Source organism: Trichinella spiralis (assembly GCF_000181795.1).
Source record: "Trichinella spiralis strain ISS 195 chromosome Unknown Scfld4, whole genome shotgun sequence".
NCBI classification, from domain to species: Eukaryota; Metazoa; Nematoda; class Enoplea; order Trichinellida; family Trichinellidae; genus Trichinella; species Trichinella spiralis.
In genome coordinates, this window is record NW_003526943.1 from 826 (window position 1) to 20858 (window position 20033).

At 27.8% G+C, this 20033-nt stretch overlaps 3 protein-coding genes across 3 annotated transcripts; 2 read left to right on the forward strand and 1 right to left on the reverse strand.

Moving 5' to 3' along the window:
* Positions 1–1832: 1832 nt before the first annotated feature.
* On the forward strand, positions 1833–4342 carry Tsp_00012 (growth/differentiation factor 8; the record flags this gene model as incomplete). The annotated part of the gene is made up of 4 exons (XM_003375754.1): positions 1833–2017; positions 2088–2285; positions 3597–3701; positions 3956–4342. Coding segments are annotated over 4 exons (875 nt in total), but the record flags the coding sequence as incomplete, so codon positions are not given.
* Positions 4343–7450: 3108 nt separating this feature from the next.
* On the forward strand, positions 7451–16275 carry Tsp_00011 (DnaJ protein). Its single transcript, XM_003375755.1, is given in 24 exon segments — positions 7451–7458; positions 7934–8036; positions 8091–8096; positions 8330–8404; positions 8596–8730; positions 8787–8861; positions 8916–9053; positions 9832–9880; positions 9897–9925; positions 9997–10150; positions 10204–10337; positions 10402–10491; positions 10538–10783; positions 10978–11130; positions 11440–11587; positions 11654–11685; positions 11772–11900; positions 11952–12067; positions 12236–12333; positions 12571–12658; positions 12679–12852; positions 13024–13034; positions 15675–15694; positions 15973–16275. 24 exon segments carry the CDS (start codon positions 7451–7453, stop codon positions 16273–16275), a joined length of 2514 nt encoding a protein of 837 aa, XP_003375803.1.
* A 1306-nt stretch (positions 16276–17581) lies between these two features.
* On the reverse strand, positions 17582–19922 carry Tsp_00010 (arginyl-tRNA--protein transferase 1). The gene is made up of 9 exons (XM_003375756.1): positions 19235–19922; positions 18910–19144; positions 18751–18837; positions 18637–18670; positions 18379–18520; positions 18059–18140; positions 17925–18006; positions 17811–17849; positions 17582–17647 (listed from the first exon to the last, which is right to left on the reverse strand). The coding sequence occupies exons 1-9, from the start codon at positions 19920–19922 to the stop codon at positions 17582–17584; spliced, it is 1455 nt and encodes a 484-aa protein (XP_003375804.1).
* Positions 19923–20033: the final 111 nt, after the last annotated feature.

The window sequence follows — 20033 nt, forward strand, 5'->3', positions numbered from 1 at the left end:
GATAAGTATAAGTATATGTTGTATTGATGTAAATGGAAGTAATTGTAAAGGTTAGCATGAAACAAACAACTGATAATGGTTACAATCAGTCAGTAGCAAGGTAGGCTGAGATTAGGTGAGAAAATAATTCATTATGCAACAAGTCTGGATGCCATGCAAAGTGGCTTGGCGTTGACCGTCACAATAAAATGCATGTAGCCAATTCTGTCGGCAGCCTGTGATTACAGAAACAATTAATTACATAACAAGATGGCGGCGTAGATCAGCTGATTCTGTATTGTCTAGAAATTTATTTTTGCGTGAAGGTGCTAGAATACAGAAAAGAAGAAGCGTCCAAGCGAATTCGAATAATTCGTCACAACTGACCATTTTCAAAAGACAAAAGTTGACCCTGCGTTCGATTACATAGTAAAGCAGTTATCCAAGCTTTCCCATTGCTATTGGCTATTGTCTTATTCTGTCTGATAGTTATGTGCCAATTTTTGTAGACAGTATGCCGCAGACGGAATTTGCATTATCCAATTTCTTTTTTACCAATCATTTTCTCATGTAATTTTCATTTTTCCAATCTTTTAAACGATAACGATAATTTCCATAAATAGACAACTAGTCCTTTTTTAAATTTAAATCCATCATCCATCCAGTTGATGACGTTGTTGTGATTAAATAGCATATAAATATATACTTTAATATTAAGATGAAGTTTTTAAAATTACATTTTAAAGCAAAAAAAATGAGCAGGTTGTTGTTTATTTTTACATTTTATTCATAATTCTTGTAATGATTACAATTTCATATGTCATTAATAAGAATAAAAAACAACATACTACAATCACTTTTCTGATAGCTGACCGACCTCATACATCAAAATTATGCCAACGTCCTAATTATAAAGCTGATAATTATAGTAAATCAAATAAGGACATGTTGATTATTGGCAACAAAATAAATCAACAAACATATTTAAAAATAAACAAATTTTTTAAAATTCAAAAAAAAAACTTTTTTTTCAACTTTTTATTATTTTTTCTAAGAAATTTATAATATTGTATGAAATAATTTTATTTATTTAATTCGATTGTCATTATTTTAAATTTCGTATTGCGGTTTAAATTTCATTTTTCAGCTGTCACCAAAGTAAAACTGACTTTTCACGAAAATTTTCCAACTTTGTTAGTTAAACTACTTATTATTGTCATTTTGATGTTAAACTTGTCATTAATGATGTGCATGCATTAATCTTCTTGAAGCTTTGATGGAAATTGATGAACACATTATTAACAAACTGAAATTAATTTAATTTAAATAAAACTGGAATATTAACAAATGTAAATTTTATCAAGGTTGTAATGTAAATAAATAAACAAATGTATTTTCATTGATATAAATGGTTTCAATTTTTATGAAATTGAAAAAAATGTTATTTTGTTTCATTACACTCTTGGTAATTTTTATTTAACAAAAATGGTTAATATTTTTTAAGCAGAAAAATCCTAAGAACTTTTTCCTAAAATTCCATAAGGAAGTAATGCTTCTGTAAAAGCATAAGTATCATATAATTTATTAAACATATATGTGCATTAAATGATATTTTGGTTTTATACTTGCAATGTATTGAATATTGCTAAGAATTATATCTTCCAATGTCGATGATTAAAGTTCACTGATAAATCCTGAAAAAAACTAAATAAATTAAAAATGATTTCTTATGATAAGGGGTAATGATAGAGATTGATACAGTTGAGCAGTTATTTATATTACATTTACAGAAAAAACGGTAAAGTTTATTAACACATTAAAAAATGCATAATTTGAAATGAATATTGTTCTAGCAACTGAATCTCTGAAGTTCAATGAAATTGATGATGACATGGTGTACTTCCAAATTTCACAAGAAACTCAGAGTAATTTCATCGAAAGTGCTCAGCTGCATTTCTATGTACGCTCTGATCAAATCAGCAGTGATACTAACCCAGCAAAAATTATAATATACCAATACAACGACGCCAGTGGTGATGTAATATATTCAAAAAACAAACCGTTTATAGCAATAAAAACAAAACAATGATGCATGATACTGTTTTTAGAAAAGATTGATTAAAATTAAGGAATTCAAACGGCATGGACGTTTCAAAGGCCACTGGGATAAAATTGACATAACATCTAGCGTTCGACTGTGGTTTTCAAAGCCAGAACGAAATTATGGTTTGCTAATACAAACTGTGAACAATAACATCAGTTTGACTTTTCCACCACCAGTAAAAATCACAGATGCTGATAAATACGTAAGTCGAATTTTAAAAGCAACCAGTAATTGAATAATTTCTATTTAAATAAATTGCCTTTTTGCATAAATTTACCGTAAAAACGGAAATAATATTCTTATAGTAATTTCTTTATAAGTACAATATTACATCTACTCCATGAATATACGTACTTGATTTGATATAAAAATGTTAAACTTTACAATAAAAAATAGTGAATTTTTTATAACGACTGCGACAAGTTGACGAATAATTTTATCACCTTATTAACTTTATATTGTTTTTAGAACGAAAAGGTAATACGCAAATAAGGTATAGCATATCAGAAACAGTTTTAATATTTATGATATTAGATGAAAAAATTATGAATAAATAAATAAAAATATACATATGTGTGCAGAAGAACGTTTAGAATTTACAGTAAATTTAGCAAATAGTAACCAATAGCAAAACATTTTATAAAAAAAGTAAATATATTGCTCACATATATAAAATTAGAAGCAGAAATTATTTTTACAATGAAGTTTTACAATGCATTAATAAATCAGCTTTGATCTTGCTTAAATTGGAATTGTTACGATTTGGTAATTTTCAATGTAGTTTCATATGTGAAAGCAGGAATGAATACGTTGGATTTATTAATTATATTATATTATATTATATTACATTTCATTCTTATATTTCATTTAAATGAAAAGGGAGTGATTAAATTTGGAGTAAAGTTAAAGCTTTAAGAAATAGTCTTTTTTGTAAATCAGCATTGTAAAATTTCAATTACTACTATTTTTAGTTGACCATAGTACCCAAGGCTTCCACATGAGAGAAAGGAGCAAAAATTTTTTCAACTGGATTCCAAATTGTTAATTTTTTCAAATGGACTTTATTATTTTTTAATAATAACATTAAATAATTAAACCGTTTTAATATTGTATATCATTAAAAGAAAAAAAATTGAACCTCTAAGTTTCAACAATTCAGCAATGTTATATAGCGCTTGCATCATTTCCAAATGAAAGCTACAAATATACTGCAACATGTAACAAACTAAATACAGTTTAGTATATTGCATTTTTATTAAATATTTATTATTTTCATTAAAATAAAGTTTGAATTTTGTGTTTCAGAGCTTGGTTGAACTTGCTTTTTATAGCATGGCTTTGCTTGTTTGTTTGTATTTGATTAATTTTCAGTAATTTTCCGTTTAGAATTGATAATTAATTAACAGTTTCAAAGTAGATTCAATATTTGGTCAATTTAATTTATAATCAGTTCAGATTGTACGATAAAATTTTTTCACTTAACTTGTCATTATAAAGTACATATTGGTTTCAGTTTGCACAGGTGATAACTTTTGACGTACATGTCATGGATGATTGCTTCTTGATTTTAGAAAATATTTTATTGACAGTTAAAATCAGCTGTACAAAATGGCACGATGTAAGCATGAAATTCTTGTGAAACTGTACGTTTTTTATCTATATATGCAAATCACGATACTGTTCAAATATTTGCTTAATGATAATGCACCAATTGATGCCTGTCAGTAACTTTGCTATTCGTATGGTTAAGAAATTTCTTTTTCCAGTATGCACTTTCAGCAACCGTAATTGACATGTATGCTGTGCATATAATATGCAAAACAGATTTATTTAAAACAATGAAAAATAATTAATATGAAATTGTTTTTTTAGACAACATATTTAAATGTAGCTGTACGCGATATGAAGGCACATCGTCGAAAGCGAGAAATACCAAGGATGAATTGCGGAGAGCGTGATAATGAAACACGCTGTTGCCGTTTTCCGTTGGTGATTGATTTTGAAAGTTTTGGTTGGGATTGGGTAATTGCGCCCAAAAAGTATCTTGCATATTATTGTTCCGGAGAATGCCCATTTCGACATTTGCAACGTTATTTGCATACTCATCTTGTACAACAGTCAAACCCGCGTGGCAACATCGGTCCTTGCTGTTATCCAACACAAATGGCACCAATTTTGATGGTCTATTTCAATGAAAACAAGGAAGTGCTGGTATCCAAGATTCCTGGGATGGTCGTCTCGCGGTGCGGATGTGCCTGAATTTTCCCCTATCCTCACTCACTTTCCAGCATCCTGCATGTCATAACGCATTGAAATTTTGTTCCAGAAAAAAAATACAAAAAAAAGTACATTAGATGGTGTTTTAAACTAACACTTAAGTGCTTAGTTTTTGTTTTTACGGCGATGAAGAAAAAAAATGCATACAATTTTTCTTTGAAAAATTCAGACACACTATAGTGCCTGTTTACAGCTAACGTTTGAAGAATCGCTGCCGTGAACGGGTGTCTGTTTTAATTTTAATTTTAATTTTAAAATACTGCTTATCCTGTATTTTAGGCAACGATTATTGTTAGCCGGCTATGACATCCTATAATTTTGGGCATCTATTCCCAAAAGAAGGCTTGTTTTCAATTTTTTTTGTTGTTCTTCGTTTTTCTTTTCCTTAAGCTCTGCTCAAATTCCGCTCGCATTTTCCTTTTAGTAAAAATCACAAATGCTTTTTATTTTTACTTCTCATATGCAGCCTTTTATTAACTCTTATTATCCAATTGCTCTGTTTGCTCTTTTCCATTCGCTTCTTTTTCCCATTTAATAAACGCGTTCATGATCCAAATCGCGCAATAACAATTTATTTATTCCTTATTTTTTTAAATACAATTTCGATTATCAAATTTCATTTTTATTTATACAAAAAAATGTTTAAGAAAAAAAATTTTCAGTTAAATTATTATAATAAATTTAAAATTAACTACATATATTATAATGCATTGATAGTAGTAGTTTATCACCTAGCAAATGAATGCGAATATATATAATTCTTATTTTAATCATGAAACACACAATTCAATTTTATTAATAATATAAATTCTGAAAAATGTAATTCGATTTAAAAAATGTATTTTAGCAATATCATTTTTCTTTCTTTTTCTATACTGATTTTCATATTCTACAACAATAGTAATGAAATAAATAGAAAATTTAATTAAAAAATAATTTTCTCAGCGAACAAAAAAGATATAAATCTGGTACACTATAGAAATTGATATAACTTAATATGGGACACTCTGAGCATGAAAAATTTAAAACCCAATAATTTGGGTAACTGTATTTTCTAATACATTTCTGACATTTCTTTTTCCATAAGTGATGCAAACCCAGCATAAATAGCTGTCATTATTACGGTCCATTAAACATCACCTTCCGTGTCAGGTTGAAAAAACAATTTGACAACGCCTTTTTTTAATTTTTCAATTACAAACAAACCGGCTTATAACTAGCTTATCATATGCATGCTATTCCAAGCAATCAAGAAAGGTTATAAAACAACAAAAATAAACGATTAGGTCATTTGAAATGTAAAATAAGGAAAAATTCCACTAAAATTGTGATTCGTGCAAACACCCAATTAATTAATCATAATGGATCACCAACACATGCTAAATTGCTCGAGCAAAATATTCTTATTCAGCAATAAATTCTGTTTTTTATATCTCAGTACAATTTTAAAAAACAATTTATAAATGCATTTCATATAATAATAATAACAATGACACCCATAATTCGTATAATACAACTATTTTTAGTTAACATATTTCAACTTACTATCATATGACATATTCTTTGAGCATTAATTTGAAAGTAAAGTTTTCCTCATCTAAAAGTATTTCACATTATGTTTCTTCCGTTTTTCTCACATTATTCTATTCACTTTCATGGGAATAGAACTTTATTATTTTAATATCTGTACTTTCTCAAATTTCAAACAAATTTTGTATTACGTTATACATATACATACACACACACACACACACATATGTACGTATGACGAATATAAATTATTATAGCACATGTTGGCCACTTACTGCTCATGTATTATTCCATCAGTCAATACATGTATTGACAATGAAGTACAACTTTCAGTGATATAATCCATTTAGCAGTTAAACATGAACTAACATGAAAATAAGAAAAGTCCAGCCAACTGCATTCGTATTTTACTGTAAAAAACAAAGCTGATAAATTTCCATGCGAATTTCAGTTTTCTTGACTTAATTTTACTTTAAACTAATATAAATAATACACAAATTTGTACAATATTTCGTCACTTGGTTCAACGAAAAGTTTTCCAATTTTTTTCCCATTCATCTTTTAAAATAATAAAAAATCTGTTTTTAATGCCACTCAGCGTAGATTTAGGATTTTCAATTTTCATCTTGATCGTATCAGCTTTTACTTGATGCTGCATAATTTCCCGAACTGAAATACAAAGAATTTTTAAGTACGCAATAAATGAAATATACATCATCCAATATACGCTATCATATAATTAAAATTTATTTAACATTAAGTTTTTTCTTATTATATCAATGCATAATTAGCGAACTGTTAGAAAATTTCTTTAAAATATCATAAAACAATGGAATGAAACGAATGCAATTCAAAATTACTTTGTCTTCGAAAGTTCAAGTAAGAATATGCAGAAAGTTGAGCAATACGTCGAACTGGCCATGAATCTGAAATCTAAAACTTAAAACTTAAAAAACTTATAAAACCGCTCTTAATAAAAACATTATATAAACAAAAAGATAATTAACATAACAAATTCAATGAAGTTAAGAAGTGATAAGAATTCTGTACCTTTCTTATGACATCTTCATTATTTAATAACTGATAAACCAATCTTTTCAGCATTTTCAAAATAGTGCGTTTGCAAGTTTCAGATCTAAAATACAATTCCAAACACGAAACATTTCACACACATATAATCAAAGATGAAACATAACAGCAGAATCGTAAAAACATTAATAGTAATTACAAGCTTTACTCATGAAACAATATACATATTATCTTGCAAAAATAACCGGGAACTGACAAAAAAAATAATGTTTAAAATTTAATTAAAGTAACATATTTACATACTCAAAACTTCAAGCATTTATTAGTAAAACATTCCTGAAATAAAAACAACGTATTTTAATGAATTCCAACATGCAGCTACAGTAATTTAATTCTTCATCACGACGCACCTTATAGAATATACTAAACATTTTTTTGAAAAATTAAAATTCAATTTAAATCACTTTATACATTTTAATGGATTTTAAAAGCTTCAATTCAGTATCAATTATATCATTTAATATTTGTGAAATGCTACAGTAAGACAGTAAACTTGATTATGATTTCTGTTTACCACCTAATCTTGATAATTTCGCTCCTACTGCTTTTTCAAAAAAATTTGCTGCATCTGCTTACATTAACTTAATTTTTTTCTTTCTTGCATCTCAAGTTTGTGATATCGAGTACTCATTTTTTTAAGTTAAAAGCTATAATTATGTTTATCAGAAAGTAATGGTAATACCTTCGAGAGTAAGAATTGAAATTCAGTTTGAGAATAAACTGAGATTGTAGTTCTTTCTGTTTTTTATATAAATTTTTTATAAAGTTTTCAGTATTAGCAAAGTCATAATGTGAATTGTGATAGTTGTATAATTGCTTTGCCTTAACATAGGAGAGAATATAACTACGTTAAAACTTTGAATAATTCGAATTTTATATATGAACAGTATTGTTGTGCTGTCTAATTCTTTTTGATAATATGCTATTTAACTAAAGATTTTCAATTTGTTATAGGATGGATTCTAGAAATGCAGATAAACAGCAAGTGGTAAACAGTCATGATTTTAAAGAATGTTCTTTAGTGGAATTAACGCAAGCTCAACAACAGACAGATGCGGTGAGAATTTATTATCGCTTTCTTAATTTTAAAATTTCGAAAATTAACTTTCAGTATCAAGTTATTAGAATGCAGTATTTCCTATCTTATTTGATGAAATATATGTGGATGAGAAATTTTTTGTCAATGCTGATATTGAAATTTTAGAGTTTTAAGTGGACGTGATTAAAATTGTTAACTTGCTCTTTAATAGTAAATGTTAAACGAAAATTATAAAAATACTGATTTGTCTCATTTTATTAGTTTTATATTTGAAATAAACATTTGTTTTACAATTTATGCTATTTATATAGTTTGTATTGTCATTTGTTGTTAGCAGAAACTCGACAGTTATTGATACTTTAATATACATATTGCTTGATGGTATAGTTTGCATTTAAAACTAATTTTAATTATAATATATACTTTCTATTTTTTAAATAATATGATTGTATTGCATTTCCTTTAACAGTTACTTGTTCGCTATTGCAAAATAATAAATTATAATAAAATAATATTTTCAAGTAAGTAGGTTGAGGAAACTTTTAAATAATTACTTGTTATGAATTTTTTTACGTAGGACTTGGCATTTTTTTTGGATTCAGAGCAAACTGTGAAAACAGCTCATAATGGTTTACAGGCCGCGTATGATGCGCTGACTAGATCAAGTGCTCAAGAAAATAACAAAACTTCGCTGGTGCCGATGACATTATCAGTTAATTAATACAACTCTTTTATTTATAACGTTTATTTTTAGTTTTTCTTTTTTAGTTATATGTACCAGCAACTTTGACTGATACTAAGCACTATGTTATAGATATTGGTGCTGGGTTTTATGTGGAAATGGTATGTTTTAAATTTTGTCACATCTATATTACGTTAATAATTTATTTTGTACAGAACAAAGACAGAGCGATGGATTATTATAAACGAAAGCTGTTGCTTATTGAAAGACAGCAGTGTCAGCTACAGGAAATTGTTGAAGAAAAACGTAGATTAAAAGCAAGTAAGGCAATTGATTTAGCTTTTACTGGTGCAGTTTTTTCAGTTCGAATTCTTTAGTCATTGCAGATGCATTAAAACAACGTATAAGGGAAGCTGCATTGAAGCAAAGTTATAATGAAAAGAAATAGCTGTCGAAATTCTTTTATAGCATCATTCGTCTATCGATAAAATATACAAAAATTTAACTGTTTTTTTAGTAAAGGGTTTTTTGTGCTGTCAAAATGTCTTTTTAACATTACCTATTACCATCACATAATTTTCATTTATTGCACAGTATTTCCTTATATGGTAAAATCGATACAATCTGATTATAATTTGATTATTTTTTGAATAGGAAAAAGTCAGTAGTAGCTGAGTAATGATAAATGGAAATATGCAGTCTTAAGATGCAAAAGTCATTTGAAATTTTTTATATTAAAGGTAATGTATTGCAGTAATGTACTGAGACTGATGAAATACCAATAAATGATCATGGACAAAATTTTTTTATGGGTAAAGCTATTGATTACATTCTGTTGTACATCCATTTCCTAAACATTATATAAATATAAACATTTAATAATATTTTAATTGATTAAATTTTTTATTTTATTTTTTATTACAAAATATTCTTCAAGTTGAGTTTTTGTTACCTTATTATCATTTTTGTCTGTTTACTGTATGTTTTAACGTGATTATCTTTACAAAATTTCTAATTTTTCGGTGTTTTTGCTCAGTTTGCTCACAGACAGTTTTTTTTATCATTTTAATGTTAGTTGTATGAAATACGCATTTATTTATTTATTTAATTTAATGCTTTATCGTGGTTCAGAAATGTGTACGCGTAGATACCAGTGTTTTACGTTTGCATATTGAACATGGTTACTTTATTTTAAGGTTTACAAGCTCTTGCACAATATAATGAAGTTCATTCACTGCCTTTGTACCTGCTGCTTATTTAAGTGTAACTGTTTTTAGGAAGGTTTTTTAATTTTAGCCTTTATGCTTATTATTCTGCATTCAGTTTTCTATGGCGCATAATTTCCGCTTATTGTTCAATCCACTAGTTATATCTGCAAGACAGGCGCACCGACGATTGTATTTCCCATTTTCTTATTTCTCTAGGTTTGACGGCAAAGAGTTGAGGCATCGTAAGTCATTAAAGTGAATTGAAGGACATGAAAAATAGTTTATTTAATTTTAGAAAGACAAAGTTTTCTGTTGCTCCGTGATTTTCATTTCACGTCAACAAAATTCGCAGAAAAGTTGGACTACTATGAAATTCTTGGTGTTCCTAGGAATGCTTCTGCTAAAGACATTAAAAAGGCTTATTATCAGGTATAATCAGGCATAAAGTATGTCAGATTATGTGAGGGTTAACAATGTTTTATATTAAATTTAGCTAGCGAAAAAATATCATCCTGATGTGAACAAAAATGACCCTCAAGCGGCACGTAAATTTCAGCAAGTTTCTGAAGCATATGAAGTAAAAGTTTTTTTTTTGACATTTCTATGCAAATCATTTGTAATATAAACAGGTATTGAGTGATGAAAATAAAAAGGCACAATATGATCAGTGGGGTAGTACAGATTTTGGTGCAACAAGCAGCGGTTCAACTTCAAGTGGTCATAATTGGCAAGGCTTTCATTCTACTATTGATCCTGAAGAATTGTTTCGAAAAATTTTTGGCGACATTAAAATGGGACAGAGTAATGCCGATTTTTCAGGGTGGAATTTTGATGAATTTGCAGAATCGAAATTTGGCTTTGGTTCAACTCAAGAGGTATAAATTTATAGTATTGTAATATATTTTTGAAAGTATTGATTAAATAATAATTTAAAATTTACGAATTTGGTCTATAAGAATATTTTTGCAGCTTCATGCATGATATAAAAGATTTCACAAAAATAAACAAATTCTGTAAATGAAAATATCTATTTAAAAATTAGGAATATTATGGTTTATTTGTTATTTAGTATGTTATGCATTTATCTTTCCAAGAAGCCGCTAAAGGCGTAACTAAAACAGCTTCAATCAATACGGTAGATGTTTGCCAGAAATGTGGTGGAAAGAAGACTGAACTTGGTTACAAAATGGTTTCTTGTCCGTACTGTAACGGAAGTGGAATGGTAGATACTGACTTTTCTTTTTATCAGTTCAACTAGTGCACTTTTTATTTCAGATTTATTTATTGTTAATTATATATTTTTTAAAGTTAAATTTGAATTTTAAAAATAAATCATTGTAAAGTGAAAATTAATTTTATGCTTATAATCGCAGATGATACTACTACTGTAGTATTTGAAGTTAATGAAGTTCATTTGCAAATAAGTTTTTTTTTTTAAATAATGAATCATGGTTGAATGTTAATGTTGGTAAAACAGAATGTGAAATTTTAGTTGATTAAATTTATTGATGTTAATTTGTTAATTTTTAAGGAAACATTCTCTCAAGGGCCTTTTATTATGCGGCAAACTTGTAGAAAATGTAGTGGTACAGGACAGTTTAATAAAAATCCATGCTTAGAATGCGAAGGTACAGGACATACTGTCCAGCGAAAGACTATATCAGTTCCAGTTCCAGCTGGTAAATGGCGACAAAAAATTATTTTATTTTATTTTATTTCATTGCATATTATTGATTTATTTTGAGGAGTCGAAGATGGTCAAACTTTACGCATGCAGGTTGGGAAAAAAGAATTGTTTATCACTTTTCGAGTGAGTTTCTTCTTAACTTTTTTGTCTTTATTATGTGCAGTTATTTTTTACAGGTTAGTAAAAGTGATATTTTCCGCCGAGATGGAGCAGACGTTCATACAGATGTATCAATTAGTGTTTCACAAGCGATTTTGGGTGGTACTGTACGAATCCCGGGAATTTATGAAGATGTCTATCTTCAGGTTATAAGATAAAAAGTTGTCTATTTAAATTGGATCTTGATTATAATTTAGATTCCTCCCGCGACTTCATCGCACTCACGTTTGCGTGTAGCTGGAAAGGGTATTAAAAAAGTAAACAGTTATGGCTATGGTGATCATTATGTTCATGTGAAAATCGAAGTTCCTAAGTATGTTCATATAACGTAGATGTTGAAATTTTTTTCGTTTTTATTTCTGATTTTTTGTAAAGTATCGTTTAAAAAATCTGCAGTGTAGTAGATAAATGCAATGCAAATAAATGTATGTTTTTCTTGCAGTTTCGAGTAATTACTGTTCAACATTTTTTATTTTTTGAGGAAATTATCAGATGCTCAGAGGGCCATCATCATGGCATATGCGGAAATGGAAACCAACACTCCAGGAACAATTCGTGGTGTAACCACAACTGCAGGTGGTATGTTAAGTAATAATGGGGAAGTTGTGTAAAAATGTAAAAATTATATTTTTACATTATAAAAGAATATCAAATGATAAATTGCCAATAATTTGAAAAATTGTTCAAATATGCTACAGGTATTAATGATTGTGCAATTAGTTAGTGAATGATTAAAAATTACAAAAGTAAAAAGCCAAAATTTTATTTTTGTAGTTTGCTGAGTAAGCCAGGCATTCTTCATTATTATTTTTATAGATCCGCGCGTAACCAAGGCAACTAATGTAGACGCGAATAATAGTGGAGTGTCTGGCTTTCTCAGCAAAGTAAAGAAGACCCTTTTTGGGTAAATAAGTTTTTTTTGAGTGTGTTTCAGGAATGTAAATTAGTTAAATTATTTAATGATGTTAATTTAGGTGATAAAGTTTGCGCCGAAGATCCGAATGGTTATGTTGCTGGAATAAGAAAAATTTTCAATTCATCTGCTGAGGAAAATGGAAGTGAAAAGAAGGACAAAGCTGAAAAAGAGAAACCAGGATCGTAAAGAACTGATACCTGAAAAAAAAATATTTTTTTGAATTGTTTCTGTAAGGATATTAAAAATTGTGAGTAGCGGTTTTTTGAAAATATATTTGTGAAATTAATGAAATATAATGTGTTGTTTCATGAAAAATTTTTCAAAGTTTAGTTTTATAAAAAGAAAAAATTGAGGTACGCATTAAGTAAGAATTGAAACGTTTAATCACACAAATGTCGCTTAGGCAGTTGTTATAAAATTTCAAGTTTAGCTTTAACTTTTAATTGAATTACATTACATATGATTAATTGTAAATGAGCATTATAGTGAATTGAATATAGCTTTGCTTTAATAATTGTAAAGTAATATATATGTATGTAAAAATGTGCGTTTGAAGTGCGAAAACTGTTGTTAAACGTAGAGTGCAATGTTTCAGTTGTTGTTTTCAGAACTTGTAATAATTTTGAATATATAATGCATATAATTGCACATAAATATGGTGGCAAGAAATGAATAATGAATAAATAGATAATTGATGTTTGAAGGAATAAGTAATCCAATGATTTATTGATTGTAAGAATTGGAAGCTTTTCCATTGGTCAGTTTTGTTATAAAAAGGAGGATGGTGATTGCAAAATAAATATTACAGCGATATAATTGTGTGGTCCTTGTTGTGAAGTGAAAATAAAATTTTGATTTTACATGCATCAATATATTTGGGAAGAGCTAGATGAAGTGATTCAATATTTATTTGGTATGATTTAATGTATCTAATGCAAAAAGTTGAAAAAGTAGTGTACATTTTTGTTTTGCATTTCAACGTTGCATGTTTCGTTTTGCATAGCAAAAAACAACTTCTCATAACATAATGCAGTGAATATATTATTTTAATTTATGTCGTAAAATGTAAAAATAGTTTTTGTAAAAAGCTGATAGATTGCAAACTGAAATTAGTACGTGTAATTTGCTCATTGTTTTATTTTTATTAAGAAAAAATTTGTGAATTCTATATGTTATAGATATTGTCAATATCTTTATTTTTCTGTAAAAAAATGGATGCTGCTTCACTTTCCAATGTAATATTTATCCTGCTTTTGTTGTAAAATTCCATAAATATAAAATTTTGTTTTTTAATTAATAAATTCTATTTAATAATTTTAATAAAGTTTAAATATATTTATTTTTCCGGTTTTGGAGAATGTTTTCGCAGAAAATATTAAGTGACACTAGTGTTCTCAAAGATTTATTCGTCAGTAATGTTATTAATATTCAAAAAATTGAAATTAATGATTATGTGTAAAATTTTATTTTTAAATGAACAAATTAATGATCAAAAATATTAGAGGCAATGTTTTTCTTTTTGAAATCTACCTTATTAAGTTTAGCAAAGCAGCGTTCGTTAACACTGATTGATCGATGATAATAATTGAAGACTTAATAATGCATTTACTATTTTTCAAAAAAAAAGTTCTCAATTTGATAAATTTTTAATAACGTAAAAATTAAAATTGTAAAAAGAATTTTATAAGTAAAAAAAGAAAAAGATTGATGCGCTTAATCAATAAGGAAGCATAAGTTTATTATAGTTTTATGAAATAAAATTTTCTACTTTCAAATAAAATTATAAGTATAAATAAAATGCACTTTTTTGTGAAAAACTCTTTCTGTTTTTTCTTTTACTTTAAGCATGCAGTTTTGAAATACCTCAATAAAATGTGCAATTGTGAAGTTGATTTATTTCGTCTATGATGTATGACTTGGTACATTTTGCGCATATTGTAATTTTACCACTTTGAAGTGATTAGGAAATAAGTAAATTTAATTTTAAAAAAATATTGAAAATTTTAATTAGAAAAACCTTTCAGTATTGATTGATGTAATAATTTGAGAATTTAAGACATGTTATTATTACAATTTTTTTTCAATGATTAACATAAAATAATATCTACAAAGTTTGTTAAATAATAAAAAAGAAAAAGATGATATTGTTCTGTTTGATTAATATTTATTGAACTGAAAATTTTTTCACTGTTCAAAAGAGCAGTTATAATTGTAGTAATAATAATTATTATTAACAAATTGATGAACAAAAAGCATATTTTTATTTTTGTTGTTAATCATAAATAGCATAAAATTTGGTAAATTGTTAGTTTTATTATCTGCTTGTAATGTTGTTCGAGAGAATTGTTGTGTTGTCATTTGTCATTTGGCCGTTATGAATTAAAGTTAGAGTAGGAAATCGATTCGAGAGCAGAAAAGATGCAGCGAAATGATGTTTGTCTTTTATTAAAATTTATTCTGCAAAAAAAGCCAAAACTTGAAATAATAATGTGATAGAACTTTACAGATGACATACATGCACATTCACTGTTATTTGCATGCAATTCATTATTCATTTTGCAATATTCTATTTAAATTTTATTGCATTGTACATTTGTCATTGCCTGCTTTTTTATTTTGTATTTTTGAATGCATTTTACAAACTGGAAAAACACATCTATTCATTTATTTATTTTTTAAAAATATAACAAATCTACTTGATTCTTTTATTTAGAAGGAGAAAACTTTTTTCCTTATTCTTTTGAATAAGCGAAAATGATGGAAAAAATGCTTCTGTTCAACGCAAGCAAAACTGATCTATTTCAAAAATTAAGGTAATTTTCAATCTGCTTTTTTTAATTGAAAAATATGCTCATTCTGTAAAAAATTAAACTTATATATATATATATATATTTATTTATTTATTTATTTTATTTATCATTTATTGATAAATTATTTAAATTTTATTCACTAGTTTTATTGAAAATATGATGAATTTTTAAAATTTTTTAAGTAATGTTTTTAGATCTGTACAAGCTTTTAAAAGTAAAACAATCTTTCGAATAACGGATTATTTAATTGCAAAATTTCAAAAATTGGAAACTTGATTGATTGCAAGGAAAACTGAATAACCAACTAAATAAATAAATAAATAAACAAATAAATTGATAATTAGAAACAACAATTATTTTTGCTGCTGCTATTTTTTTCTATCAACTGACAATGTGGAAATTACTACTATATTTATTATAAATGGAAAAGTGTATATATAATATAATATAATATAATATAATATTTATTTTTAATTTAATTTAAAAAAATAGAATCCAATGGAAGAACAATCCTTGAATTTCACTGCTTACATAAAAGCTACTGATGATGTTGATAACAATGCATATGAAAGCAGCTTTTTGGAAAATGCACACCAGCTGATTGGTCGAATAGAACTGGGAGCAAGAATTTTCAGTTGGATTGCTATTTCTATATTTGGTATTTGTTTCATTTCACTTATTTTCATCCACTGGCGATCTATATCCCATCAAAGTTCTTCTTCGTGTGCTACAAAAATGGACAATGACAAATCATTGCATCCTGTTGATCAGCCTCAATGCAGTGAATTTTCATAATTGCATTGATCAATTAATTGAATTTTTTTTCATAACAAAAAGATGAAAAAAATTCTGTCAATCATAATTCATATTTTTGATTTTTTAATCTGCACTTATTCGAAATGATCATTTTCCCAGCAGAAGAAAATAAATACTTGTAAATAAAGACTTGAAGGAAGTGATTGATGCGAGTTCTTTTTTTTTATTTTTGTTTGTTTGAAATTTTCATTTGCATCAGGCCAACTATGTATGACATGCTATTTTTCATCGTAAAATACTTTCTGAGATATTCATATATGCAAATATGAATAATAATCAGAGCATTGAAGTCAAATTGTTAACATGTTCTGTTAGCATCCGGCACAAATCACCATGGATTGCATATAATATTTTCATTACGGCATATTTGTTCACGACCAATTGATTTTGTCACTTCTTCAAATCGGGCTTAATGCAGGCAGATGTATGCGCTGATGAAAAGAATTGATTTTAAAAGAAGCAAATGTAGTATATAGAAAAATCTGCAAGAAAAAAAAAGAAATAAAGAAAAGCAGAGAAGATTTATCTATCGATCGAGCAAGTTTGAAGAGAAGAAAAAATTTTTATTATTACATTATATTTATAGAACATTATTAGTTATTCCAAAAATAAAATGCCCAAACTCGTACATACATACATATACTGTGCCTAATAAATTCTTCATTACTACTTGTTTATTGAAATAATAAAAATGATTCATTTCATTTCATTTTACCTATACATTTCTTTTAAGCAAATTAACATTTCTTTTACTTCACATACTGTTTATTTACATTTGAAAAATTGCACTCAAAGTTCAACAATATATATTCGTGCAAAGATGTTATAAATGTAAAAATTCGTTACTTATTAAAATCTTCACAAATATAAATATTCTGTAAATCAAGAAAATACAATACAAATATACTTTTGTTTGATCATACTTTCAACAACACCATCGTATGTATACAATTTTCAGGAAGCAAGTAAAATACAATAGAAAAAAATTTAATTTGAAAATAAAATTAATTCATTGAAATTATTCATTTAAAAATAATTTCATACACAAACTTTTTCTTCTTATATTAATGGACAAAAAATACTCAACAAAATTTATTTAACAAATAATCCAGTAAATTACATTTTATTACGTGCACAGCGCATTTCAACTTTCTCTTCACATTTTCAGTTTAACCGAAAATAAATCACAATATGCATAATAGTACAATAAAAGTAATAAATAACAGAAAGCAATGTTTAAAAAAACACCACCCCGGCTTCTTGTTGAAATTATTCACATATTCAATTAATCTTCAAATAACATGGATACTAATTCTTCACTGCAGCACTGCTCTTCAACAAGTCGTTTCTCCTGCAAATGTTGTAACGTAAATAAAGTAATAAATATGTCAAAATATGCAAAAATTAAATAATTATCAACTATTAAATTACCAATATTTCGATATTATTTCTACATTTTAAACTTTCAGATATTAATGCTCATTCATATATTGACTTTACATTAAATAATATACACCAATCAAGTATGCCATATATCGAATACCATGCATGCACTGCAAATTTAAAAGCTATTTCTAAAAATTACATTAATCATATTTATTACGTAAAACGGATAAAATAAAACGTACTGTTCCCAGTTTCATCAAAGTTGGAATGGCAGTAATGTGAAATGTTTTGTCCGTACGAAATTCATTCTCCGGATTTTTCCACCTACACAATAGACCCTTATGAACAGTAGAGTTTTGCGTAAATTTAAATTTACGTAGAGCGATCACCGACATCACAACGAATAAGAACAGAATCAGCATCAAGTTTTTCTGCATATTTTTCGATAATTTTATCAGCTGAAATTCAACTGCACCATTAAACATTTACTACATTTTTAATTACTTTATATGAATAGCATCTTAAGAAACTAAAGTGGCATTTTCTTAATTCTTTTACGACTACATAATGCTATAATTATATAATAAAAACTGAGTCAACAGAAAAAATTCTGCTGCATACAACAATGCAGGTGCAATAAATATTTTTCAAAGCCATTGTGATACCTTCAAATAAGTGAGCAATGCATTAACTTACCCTTAACACAATCTGGACACCAGCTTTTACCAAAACTGTCCTTACTACCAGTGAAAAGCAGAAAAACCACTTTCCCTTTTAGACGATCAATTTCTGCTAACAAAGACTGGTAACCTTTCAAATCTTTAATTGGCATAGCAAACTTAAAATTCACAAATATGCATCTGTATTATATATGCTGTTCACTATCACTTTATACAGTGTCAATTTAGTTAAAGAATAAACTGACAACATGCAAAACAAAAAATTCTAAAAAACATGAATGCTCAGCTGATCAATGTACAGCCATATCCTTTATAAGAAGAACATGTTTTAGTTCTAAAACAAATTTATTTCTGTAATTCAGTTTCAAATCAAGCAAGATATAAATACATGCTTTGAACAGCCATATCACCAAGTAACTCAGCATATTCTTCAACTTCACTGTCTTTTTGAAGACCCCGAGTTGAACAATATGTGCTATAATCAGTTGCAATTAAATTATTTTCTAAATTATGCCATAAAGTCAATATGAAATTCTTCGATGCAAACTTGTGTCTTTTCGTTTCACCAGAGGAAAATTTGTAACAATTTCCCAAGTTCAGCATGCTGAAACACGCCTCAATTGGAAACCAATTGCACGTTTCGGTACAAAGTAAAAAGCTGGGATGAAAATTGCCCTTGTATCGCATTTTGGGACAATTATGGATGTAGTAGCCCATGTAGTAAAAATGCAGCTGTGGAATTATTTTTGCCAGGTGACGAGTAAGTTCGATCTCTTTCATAGCTGAAAAGGTTCCAAGGGATAAAAATTTGTAAAAAGGATCATAATAGAAATATTTAGATGAAATACAATTCGGCAGGATATCTAAAACACCAACTGCAATTATTTTCCCATCCAACCAATACTGACAATGATACGAGCCAAAGCCAAGTTCATTGGTTGCGTTTGGAAAATTTTCCGCAATTAAAGGCGACTCGCATAAAAATTCACGGTATTTGCGTTCCGACCACGAACAAATGCCATCATTATGAATAGCCATTTGGTATTTTTTAAAAACTTCAAAACTTTCTGCAAATGTGTCATTAAAATCACTCGATGCAGGAGACGAACGAATCATTTTAACATAAAAACAATGCTTAAATGTTTTGTTTTCATCCGAAAAACGAATGTAATCTTCTAAACTTTTCACCGGAGGTTGCTTTTTAATCCAAGTAGATGGATCGATCCCTTTCTCTTTTAATTTCAAAAGTTTTCTCTGTCGACGTCTGAACTTTGCTTTCTTTTGCTTTTTCTCACTATATCCACATTCAAAACCGCTCGTTTGCCCTCCGTCTACCTGTTTTAATGTGCATACCTGCGTATTTTCCGAATCCAAAACGGGCGCTCGATTGCAATCACTCATTATTAACCGTATAGAACATTCTGCACCTTTATCAAGCGTTCTGCCATTTGTCACATTTTCAACAGTAAAAAATTCTTCCGATGGATCTTTATATTGAAAAGAATCACATCTCGGTTGTTTAAATTCCCCAGTAAGTAAAAAACGCTCAAAACGCTTCATTACCCTTTTCTGGCTTCTTGACGGCCGAAATTCCAACGCATCGCATCTGATGGTATGAAGAGTGCAGCAGCTTTCTTCGTGAATTGGTTTGTAACAGTAATGACCCGAACG